This window comes from Pararge aegeria, chromosome 6 (genome assembly GCF_905163445.1).
Source record: "Pararge aegeria chromosome 6, ilParAegt1.1, whole genome shotgun sequence".
Lineage (NCBI taxonomy): Eukaryota > Metazoa > Arthropoda > Insecta > Lepidoptera > Nymphalidae > Pararge > Pararge aegeria.
The window spans coordinates 18612124-18624020 of NC_053185.1; the positions used below are offsets into that span (position 1 = coordinate 18612124).

An 11897-nucleotide genomic window follows, 5' to 3' on the forward strand; every position below is an offset into this window, starting at 1 on the left:
ATCAAGTTAAAAAAGCAATGAAAATGATAATACAGACACTCTAGTGTTGTGTTACAGGCGTCTATCTTTTTTTATAATTACCTGTGCTATTTTTATTCTTTAACTTATCATCTGTCAGATTAGTCAAATTTCTTTCAAAGTCGAGGTGTCACTTTGTGAAGGTGCTTGTTTAATTTTTGTGAATAAAATCTAAAAAAATCGCTTTGATTTAGTCTTATTTAGCTATGTTTTTTTATTAATTAACTTCATTTTTGTGTACTAAGTGTGTTTTTTTATTTATTTCAGTTCACAATGGGGCGCCGACCAGCGAGATGGTAAATATCGTGAACAGTCAAAACATTCTTGAAAGTGTTATTTTCTTTCAATAAGAATTATTCAGGACTCAATTATTTCTAAATATTTGTATGTTTTTAGCTATCGGTACTGTAAAAACAAACCGTACCCAAAATCACGGTTTTGCCGTGGTGTACCGGATCCCAAAATCCGTATCTTCGATTTGGGCAAGAAGAGAGCAGCCGTGGACGACTTCCCACTATGCGTTCACCTGGTGTCCGATGAGTATGAACAGCTCAGCTCTGAAGCTCTGGAAGCAGGGCGCATTTGCTGCAACAAATACCTGGTGAAGAACTGCGGTAAAGACCAGTTCCACATCCGCATGAGGTTACATCCATTCCACGTTATCCGCATCAATAAGATGTTATCGTGCGCTGGGGCTGATAGGTAAGTGCACTTCCATTATTTCAATACATAATCGAAGTACGTTTTTACTGAGCAGTGGAAGAATTCTAACATATGCTTATAACTAACTCCGTTCCCATGAGAAACTTTTAGGTTATAGGATAGTTATGTTATCCAAACAATATGTTGATTATTCATGTATATTACCAGAGTTGGGAGAAGTAAGTTGAATGGAATTGAAAATGCTTATAATTAATTTTGGATAAAAGTTTTTGTAATGTTATTTGTCATAAACGATACTTTTTATATTTTTTTATATTGTAAATCTTACAATACCTAAACTTGACTCCCAAATACTGCTTTGATTTTCTACATAGAATTAATGAAAGGGTATACCAATATACAATAGGATTCCTAGGACATCCAGTGAATTAGTGCATACAGTGAATTAAACCAATATACAATAGGATTCCTAGGACATCCAGTGAATTAGTGCATACAGTGAATTAATGGGTTTTATAAACAAAATCTTTAATTTCATGCAATTTATTATAAATATTGTGCAATGTTGAGTTAAGTTTATTATAAGCTGTTCATACTCATATCATTTATGTGTTATGAAGAACTTTTGATTGATCAGAGGTTTCAACCCAGAGTCGCGAGAGTTTTGCACATTGTTACTTATTCTTTTTGATTATTCTAACATTAAAATGTGAAGTAAATACTATAAAGTATATTACTTTTTTGTTGTCAAAAAAATAATTATTTGTAGAATTTAAGGCTTCATATGTATAAAAGTTTAATATTATTGTATTTCATGATCTTCTTGCTGTTATAATCATCATCAGCATATCAACCCATTACTGGCCCACTACAGCTAATGGGTCTCCGCCCAAAATAAGAAGTGTTTAGGCAGTAGTACCATGCTGGATCAGTGTGAATTAGTGGCTCTTACAATATTATCATTGAATTGCAGGCTCCAGACTGGGATGAGAGGTGCTTTCGGCAAGCCGCAAGGTACCGTAGCGCGTGTGCGCATTGGCCAGCCCATCATGTCTGTGCGTTCCAGTGACAGGTGGAAGGCTCAGGTCATCGAAGCCCTACGTCGTGCCAAGTTCAAGTTCCCCGGACGTCAAAAGGTTAGTAGTCTTTCATTGTGTTGATGAAGAGACATAATGTCAACTTTCATTATTAATACTGTCCAGGGAAAAAGCATTTAGGGTCAATTTGGTTTTCTTTCAAAACACTAAAATCAACTAAAAGCTTTTGTATTTGGTTATGATTATGTGAGATGTGACAAAAGCAGTTATATTGCTCTTTGGGCTTTGCATCAAGTTAGTAAGACAGTGGACCCAGAGAAATCCAGCAACCACTTGTAGTCTGACATGTCTATTATTATTGATTCATATTTTTTAGCAATTATATTGCTTTTGGGCTTAGCATAAAATTAGTAAGACCGTTGACCGCCAGAAATCCCGATTTTTTTTATAATTTTTTGACACTGGTTATGTGGCACTCTTTTGTAAAAAAAAAAAAAGGGGTCCTAGGCAGTATATTATCCAAAAAATTAGATTGTAAACACTACTTTGCAAAACGTTTGTTGCATTACCGAGGGTTCACTAGTATTTCGTTTAAAATAATCATTATTTCTTTTCCAGATTTACATTTCCAAGAGATGGGGCTTCACGAAGTACGATCGCGACGAGTATGAGAAGCTGCGTGACGACAACCGCCTCGCCAACGACGGCTGCAACGTGCGCTACCGCCCTGAGCACGGCCCGCTCGACACCTGGAGGAAGGTGCAGACTGAGTTGTTCAATGCTTAGATGTGACACTTATAATATACTGAGGTTTCATTACCTTATCTGTTTCATTTTTCCTCCCTGACACAACGAGACTTCAAGCATCGTGACTTTAAAAATGATGCTTGTTTTCACTACCTTGTTGAAGTTTTTGACCCTTGTTGTCGATTAGTGTAACTTTCCTTTAAACAAAGCATATAATTACTGATGGGTTACTACCAGGATTATCAGCAATTTTATATCTGGTATATAGTATACACTGTATCTAATGGAAGTGAAACCAACACTAAGCTCTTCCTGGAAAGGTTATTACGTCTCGCTAGGTATTCGCATAGGGTCGAAAAAACTACGAATCCTCCAGTCAAATTATACCACATATTCGGTATATACTTCAGAAATCCCGCGCATCCAAAGTTATTACCAATAGAAGTGTGTGTTAGGGTTTCTCAAATACTGGCCGGATGAATGGGTATGTTGCCAAAGATACTCCCTGGCGCAGCTGTAGTTTACGTTAAGAGGTCCCGGGTTTGATTCCCGGCAATTTGGAAATTAATTACGTCCGTATTTTCTATGGTCTGGTCCAGTCAGTGGCAGTGGTTAATTACCACCGTGCCGACAAGGGCTTAGGGCGTGCCGCTAATCGATTCAATTCGTAGAAACCGATTAGGGGTAGTTTAAAAATATTGGAACAGGTTAACCCGCTACCATCTTAGACTGCATCATCACTTGATATAAAGTGAGATAGCGATAACTTATGTATTCCTTAACACATTAACTGCTGCCTAACCTTAACAAGTGCGGTAGGATTACACGGTAGGCGTGTTTTTAACACTGGTGAAGCGTATTCAAAACAGGCGCTACGAGCATGCGGCCCCACACGCCTGGCGTGTTTAACTTATCGCGACAGCTATGCGGCCTTTACGCAACAGGTGTGTTTACATCACTCGTAATTTCTCATTTATTTATTGACTAACATGAAAACCCAATTTTCATTATCGCATTTGGCTTTTTTTGTTGGATAAAATAGATATAATAGAAAAAAACCAACGATGTATATTCATAGCTGTCTGTAGGTTCCACTCACAGCATCTGTTCGCGCTTGTAACTACTCTTTGCAATTCTTAGGACTGTATATCATCATAATTTTGCCTACAATAACATCTATTCCTAAGTCGCAATCGAAAGTGTATAAAAATTAGCGGCCGAATACAAAAAAGAAAAGTATATTGAAAAATAATCTTTATTGTATGATACATCAAAATCCTTGACCATAAGTGTTATTCCACTTGACATACTGGCCGAGGTCATCCTGAGAAACACTCGGTCGAACCCGTTGGAGCGCAGCTTTGAAGTCCCGAACATTGACTGGGCGAACCTTGAACAAAAATACTGAATTAAAAGAGGAACAACATTAAGAACTATATTTTTGACGACCCCTGGCGCAGCGGTGAGCGCCGTGAATTTAAGTAGGAGGGTCCGGGTTCGATTCCCGGCAGGGGCATTTTGGGAATTTATAATTTCTGAATTATGTCTGGTCTGGTCTAGTGGGAGGCTCTGGCCGTGGTTAGTTACCACCCTACCGACAAAGACGCTAAGCGATTTAGTGTTCCGGTGCGATATCGCGTAAACACCTATCAGGTTTATGAGTACCATACTCCCCAAAAGGTTAGCCCGCTACCATCTTAGACTGCATCATCGCTTACCACCAGGTGAGATTGTAGTCAAGGGTTAGCCCTTGTAGTGGAATAATAAAAAAATCGCGCTGCAATTCAAACAGCTCCAGAATTAGGAGTCTTAACCTTGGACAATTTTAGGGGCGACGAATTGTTGGATGAAATAACTGTTTCACGGAAAGCGCCTAGCATTCGCGGTTATCAATAGCCTATAGTCCGCTGCAGAGCACGGGTCTCCTTCTACAATGAGAAGGGGTTAAGACCGTAGTCCACCACACTGGTCCAGTGCGGATTGGTGGACTTTAGGTATGGTAAAGGGCTCTCCCAACGCCCATAATCACCACGCTCGCAGCGGGTTCGTGAACAGAAGTTAGTAGAAGATATTAATTTATCTTGGAGCGCCTACTTAGTATATTTTTAAACTGATGTTTGATTTCAGCTTTTGACAAAAATAAACTAAATGTTTTCTTTACATTTCTTATTTGAATAGCTTTTAACAAGGGAAATATCGAGAGAAAATCTGCATTCCTTACCTTATCTCTATCAATAGTGACGATTTGTGACAACGGTACGGAACGAATGGGTCCCATCGCTGCTTCAGAACACAAGGACTTCATATCTGCGCCCGAGTGACCTTCAGTTAGGCTTGCAATCTCTGCCATGTTGTGTTCACTCAAGTCATGGTTCTCATCCTTAAGCAAGTTCGATATTATTTGTTTGCGTGCCTGTGGACAAAGTAAGATCAAAAAATATATTATCTTCTTTCTCCTGGCTACTATCCCAATTCATATGGGGTCAGCGCTCCTAGTATTTCTTCGTGTGATTTTGGATTGTCTCTTCTATTGTGTTGCGCGCCATTATGTCGTTTTTAATTGTTCTTAACCAGGTTATTGGTGGTTGTCCCCGGCTTCTTTTTCCGTCCCCTATATTCATGACATTTTTGGTCATATGGTCGTCATCTCGCCTCATCACATGACCATTACCAGCGTAAGCGGTTTTCGGTAAGTTTTTCATGTATTTTAGCGACTTTAAAGGTACCACGGATATATTCGTTTCTAATTTTGTCCACTTTTGAAACTGATCAAAAAATAATTTATATGCCTCGAATTGTATATGAAGGCTAATGAAAGATAAGTGCAACGTATCCTGCACTCTTGGTTTGGGTACAAAATAACATGAAATATTAACTAAGGGTATAAAAGGCAATGGATGAAAGTTTTGAGTTCAACATATCCTGAGGAAAATCTAGGTATTTACTTCCGGAGCTTTCATGTTTTTTAAGAATGATAGACTACATTCAGCGAGCTACAGGCAGGAGTTTTAATGAGCACAAACTATAATTGAGTCTGACAGACTCAATTTTATATTGGGTGTGCGTGTTTGGAGCGGGTAAAGACACTGAAATAGATTTGAATAGCATAATACAAAACTTTTTGCCACTACCAAATTTGCTAGAACTGACACATGGCAAGTTGGAACTGGCTGTAAATAATGGGAAATGTAAACTTTAAAGGTATATAAAGTTGTCACAAAATGTAGGTATGTAATAAAGCTCACGTCAATATCAGGCAGTGGTATATAAAGACGCTTCACAAGACGACGCCGGGCCGCCTCGTCCAGTTCTTGGGGACGATTTGTCGCACCAACTATCAAGAGACGATCTTCATCACCTGCCATCAATTTAATGAGTTAGAGAATGAGATTGGGACAATGTACAAAGTCGCGAATTACAAGACGAGTGAAAAAGACTAAGACACCGTGAGGTATCTCTGCATCGTCTAGTCTCATACAAGACTTAAGAGTATCGAAAATGCACTCGTATTTATATCAAAATACCCAAATATAATTTTAATTATTGCTTGAAAGATATTTAATAATTAATTAAGAATTATCCACGCATTTGTTAAAATGGTAATGAATTAATAAAATATCTGAGACATGTCAATGTATTCAAAAATTTATTACATTACAGTAACATTCGCTTAAACTCATTCGATTTTCCATAGTTAGTTCAGACTTTGCCGTTTACTTCTAAGAGTAAACATTTCGCTATTGAAAAGTTTACCGATAAGGTGCGTCTGGCTCTAGGAACCTTTAAGACTTAATCCAAACGTTCATTAAAACCTTAAAGTTTCATGCGGCTCGTTGAGCTATTTCTAAAACTCTTGTTTCTTCTACGAACCCCTCCGTTTCTAAATTGATAACGGTGGTCAACTCCAAGCAAAGCATATGCGAAATTGCATAACGTAAGCAGATAATAAACCATTAGGATACAGACAATTAAGAAAATCACAAATCTGCGATCCAGACCTAAATCCACCTTGCAAGGGACAAGTAAAATATTCTTTACATATGATATTACGTACTAAAAAGCAGAACATTGCCATACCAGTAGCTGCTCCATCAAACTGCACGAGAAATTCAGTTTTGATTCGCCGGGTGGCCTCGTGCTCAGAGTCGTTGCGCTGCGTGAGCAAAGAATCTATCTCGTCTATAAATATCACCTGACAAAAAGAATTAAACTATATAATGTAATAATAACTTAAAATATTGTTAAATAAATGCAGCAATTTCCAACACGACAATAAAGGAAATTGCTGATTTGATTGCCGCTGATTTTTTCTCAATTCAATTTGATCTTCCGCCTTCGGCAATCCATAATTGATCAATCAATTATCATCGTTAGATGTCTACCGTTGTCACCTCTGATCCAGCAAAGTAAATAAGATTCTGATCACTATTCAGTTTAAGAATTGGAAAAAAACATTGTCTAAACATAAAATAACTTTTGTGCCTATAACATCGGACCAAATGAGAATAAGCCTTGTTTCATTATGCCAACCTTCCATTTTTATAATCTACAATTGGCCGTAACAAAATTTAACTACTTTCTTTACTAAATTTGTTACAATATTTAATTCGATTTTCAATAGTAAATCAGTCATGATTGCTGAAACATTAGTTTTCAGCGATCGTGCTACGACTGAATTGCTTGAAAGCAGACAAAAGGCATACGATCTGTACGCGAAACGAGAATACAATACCAGTGATGAGTTAATAAATATTTTGCAATTATTTATAGCAAAATCGAAATTCATACAGAATAAAATAATAAATAGCAGTAATGTTATAAAAACCACTTGGAATATAATTAATCTGGTGGATTTAAAAAAAAATATTAATAAAGGTTTCCTTCTAGGTAGTCGTATTTTAAACTGTGACTCCGAATATCTTGAGAATCTTACCGCGGGTTGATGGCACCTCGCCACGGCGAACAAGGCGCGCACCATTTTCTCCCCATCACCAATCCATTTGGAAGTCAGCGATGACGCCGATATGCTGAAGAACGTGGCGTGGCACTGTGCCGCCACGCATTTACCTAAGACGACGTACAGTAAGTAAAGTACGTTTACAATGCACACTCGTAAGCGTGTACACACGTGTCAAACTAAGCAAAGGCCCAAGCCACAAAGACCCTTACTCAAATACTGGGACTCAACTACTGACGCCTTACTGATGCCGAAATTTAAAGTTGCAAATAAAAACCATGAAAGATTTAATTTTTTACCCACTACTCATACTGTTGGCCCATCGAGCCAGATACACTGTTTTTTTTTAATAAATCCTATTTAAGTAGTAGTAGTTGTCACAGAGCTCGCCCGGGATATTACCGACATTTCTGGCAATAAGCAGCATTGTTGCAATGCTGTATTCCGGTCTGAAGGGTACAGTTGTCGGTGTAATTACAGGTACAAGACGCTTAACACCTACGCCTTCAGTAGATGGACACAGGGCGGCCCGTTTCAAGTGTTTGTCTATTTACAGGCAAAATTTTATAAATTTAAAATGCATATAAAAAAAAAGTTATTGGAGAAAGCGCTCAGGCCGCGATTGCCAGAGAGTCGCAGGTTCAAATCCTGTCGGTTCCGAAAATTTCTATATGCATTTTAAATTTATAAAATTCATAATTCTTCTAAGTGTAGGTAAAAAAACTAATAAAAATTACTGGCGATAATTTTTACTTACCACCGTGAATTATTACTACAAAAAAATACTTGATTTAAAAGACACTATTATATTCACTCAATATTTTGGTCCTTCGAGCCGGATACACGACTTCTTTTAATAATAATTTAACTTAACTTGATTTAAATGATTATTAATTTTTGACAGCCGGCAGTGGGCAGCAATCCGGTGCTTTCCGAGTCTAATGCCATGGGTTCGATTCCGACAACTGAAAATGTGTGATGAACACGTGTTTTTCAGTGTCTGAGTGTTTATCTGTATATTATAAGTAATTATGTGTATCCATAAAAATATTCATCAGCTATCTTAGTACCTATAACACAAGCTACGCTTACTTTGGGGCGAGATGGCGATGTATGTAATGTAGAAGAATATATATACGATTTACTATATCGATACCATTTAAAACACTTACCAATGAGAGTTTTTCCTGTACCCGGAGGTCCGAACAGTAATATACCGCGCGGCGGACGCCGGAGCCCCGTAAAGATGTCGGGGCGAAGTAGCGGCCACACCACTGCCTCTTGTATCACCGATTTAGCCATTTGTAGACCTGCTATGTCCTCCCAACCTTTTTAAAAATATTGCATAAGGTTTTCATTACTCTAAGATCATTTATTATTTCATCCTGTCTGTCAGCATGCTGTATCAAAAGGTATAGCTATTATTAAAATTATAATAGAATGTATAACAGTAAACATTAAAAATACAAAAAAAGTTGAAAATTATACCCAAACCTCCTCATTGGTATAAACTTATAACGTAATTTCAATAAATTACACGTGATTCTCTTGCTTTTAATAAATAAATTTCTTGCTTGTTATTACTTCCCATATTATAAGAAGATTTGATCAATTTAATTAGATTTTATTATGCATTTAGTTCCTTTGAACAATTGGTAAAATGTATAAAGAAGTTTAATATTACCAATTGGAGTTCCCTTATCAATTATTTCGCTTTCAATGAGCTCAATCATTTTTGGATCAATGTGCTTCAACCTTTCATCAGAAATAACTGGTTCACTCTCCTCCTGTTTGTCCCTACAACATATAACTTATTTAAAACTTTATTACAGAAAAGGTATAATTGATACAAAACAAAATACTATGTAGCAGGGGTTCTCAACCTTTTAAGCTAGCGGCGCACTTACAAGAGAAATTTGTTACGGCGCCCGCGCTCTAATATAGCTAGTTAAGATAGATAGGTACTTGTTAGTTAGCCTTAGGTAAAAATAAAACATTCTCATAATGAAAATAAAGAAATAATAAATTTTAACATACAATTTAGAAATAAGAAAAATAGAACTACCCTTATAATGGGATTGCTAAGCTTGGGGATCACTGCACAATTTTTCAAAGTGAGGAACAAGCGAGTGACTCTGCTGCACAAAAAGAAGCGAAAAAATATTTTTTCTTGATTTTTTTTAAGTACAGAAGGCTTCTTCTGAACCTGGCCTGAACCTTTATACTTTCTAAATAAAAGTCTTATGTATTCAAATCATTCAATTAACACTGTCATCTGTAACTTAGCAATAGCTTAGTTTTGAGGGGTTTCATGATTGTGTTCTTGCAGATGAATAATTAAACTGCATACCCATCATATATTTAATTTTATGGTATTCAACTATATTCAATGTAACCCTGGTTTAGTTGCATACACCTGGCTGATTTTCCAATAATTATTTATTTAAAATCTATATTCTTACATAGCTCCAAGCATGGGTGAGATGAATTTTGCCTGTGCTTTCCGCGAAGCACCCAATGTCCGTCTGGCAGCTGGATTAGAAGCTAGCAATTGTTCCTTAGCAGTTTTAAACGTTAATTTAGCAATTTGGCTCTTATGGGCTTTTGCTTCTTCCTCCATATCAATATCCATGTTTGTAGAAGTTTTTGGTTTACCTACTTCAATGTTGTAATCTAGGCCCCTATCATTACTTGCAGAATACTCTTTATTTTTACTAGAAATATTATAAGCACTATCATATTCCCTGCTTTTACTCGGGTAATGTTCATGTTCTATGTTACATTCCTGACTATTTCTGGAATAACCTTTAATCTTATTCATAGCACAATCTTTAGTAGAAGTTGGAACAAATTTATTGACTGACTTTTTCAGTCTTGAATTACAAAGTCTAGGTTTAAAAATTTTGGTTTCATCTTTTGATTCTTGACTTGAGTTCTGTGAGGATTCAACAATAATTATGTCTGATTTTGGAATAGGAGGTTCACATCTACAATCCGTCTTCATAAACTCTGTATTTGCTTTGTTTGATTCTGAACACTTTTTACACTGCATAGACTTTTCAAACATTAGTAACGGATCAGGCAGGTTGCTGTAAATAAAAAAATAATACTGAAAAATTATAGATTTTGCTGTTACCTTTGGGTTTGAGATAGAAGTTAGGATGTATGCTTTACTACTGAGATTATGATATAAACAATCATATCCTTTAAATACTGAATATCATAACTACAACACTCATGGCACTTTTGATGCATGCATTACATAACAGGGGTACAGCATTGTAAATGATCAGCATTGAGTTTTTCTTAGGCAATAGTCAAAAGATGTTAATTTTATTAGTGGTAAAGAAACCTTCAATTATAGTAAACTCTTCACCTTGCTGGAAAGTGATTGCTATCTATTGGCCAGCTCAACTCCCTGCATTTTCCAAGATTGTAAAGGGAAAGACAAATGTGAGATACTAGGCACATTTTATTATGAAAATTATTAGAAACTTGAACTAGTTGGTCCATGTGCACACTTGTTGGACCTCCATTTTAATCATATTTTTATTATTCTCTTACACGTCAGCTTTTGCTTGCATCTCAGGTGGAGGTAAGTGCTGATGCAGTCTAAGATTATACCACAGCACACAGAGTCAGGGAGGTCTACCAAATCATCATGAAATTGTATTTAATGTAGGTACCTTATGGAACTTTCCCAAGCTGAAGACATTTCCTTTCTATTTTTAGAATTCTTTAAAAGCTGCCTAGCCGAATCAAGTATACCATCAATTGCAAAATTGTTAAGGACATGACTGTTAGCTCGCCAGGATTCTTCCAACAGAACATTTGATGTAACATTAGATGACCTAAACAAAAATTGAGAACTTTTCAAAAGTTAGAAAATTATATTGTGGAAAATATAACATTGCATAATTTATACAACCTTTGGAGATAAGCTTTGTACTGCTGAACAGAGTTCTCGTTTAATAAACTAAAGTAAGTTTTATGGTGCAGATTACTTGACTGTTGCATTGTGTAACATGAATTTTTTTAGAGAACCTTCGACGATGAACAATTTATTAATTAAGTAATGAAAGTTGTGAGCAGAAGTATATTCAATAAACACTTATATTCGTTTCCTTGCGTGATGTAAACTAATCAAGGAACATTTATACTGAAACGAATTTACTAATCCTAGAAAATTTATTTGATCATCTTTTCGTAACAGTTCGAACTAGAAATGGCGCCAATAGTTCAAAACCACAGATTCTTGCAACCGAGCAACAAGGATCACAGAAGACATTAACCCGAGATAAAAAAAAAAAAACTCTGGAAGAAGTTTCTCTTGACTTGAAAAAAAGATGGTAAGTCGTCTATGTAAACTTCTAGGCATAGACTAATCACTAACCATACTATAGTGTAAAAAAGGTTAGTGCCTTAAATTGATATCAATAAACGTATAACGGAGGTTGTTTGTCTTTGCGGCAGCT

At 36.4% G+C, this 11897-nt stretch overlaps 2 protein-coding genes across 2 annotated transcripts; one reads left to right on the plus strand and one right to left on the minus strand.

The window, feature by feature from the left end:
• The first annotated feature begins 54 nt into the window (after positions 1-54).
• LOC120624684 (60S ribosomal protein L10) lies at positions 55-2538 on the plus strand. Its single transcript, XM_039891357.1, has 5 exons — positions 55-161; positions 286-314; positions 415-720; positions 1655-1817; positions 2337-2538. Exons 2-5 carry the CDS (start codon positions 292-294, stop codon positions 2502-2504), a joined length of 660 nt encoding a protein of 219 aa, XP_039747291.1. The 5' UTR covers positions 55-161; positions 286-291; the 3' UTR covers positions 2505-2538.
• A 1166-nt stretch (positions 2539-3704) lies between these two features.
• On the minus strand, positions 3705-11661 carry LOC120624701 (fidgetin-like protein 1). Its single transcript, XM_039891376.1, has 10 exons — positions 11351-11661; positions 11109-11273; positions 9885-10511; positions 9107-9219; positions 8595-8750; positions 7399-7532; positions 6543-6657; positions 5711-5823; positions 4687-4878; positions 3705-3855 (listed from the first exon to the last, which is right to left on the minus strand). Exons 1-10 carry the CDS (start codon positions 11437-11439, stop codon positions 3736-3738), a joined length of 1824 nt encoding a protein of 607 aa, XP_039747310.1. The 5' UTR covers positions 11440-11661; the 3' UTR covers positions 3705-3735.
• Between the last annotated feature and the right edge of the window lie 236 nt (positions 11662-11897).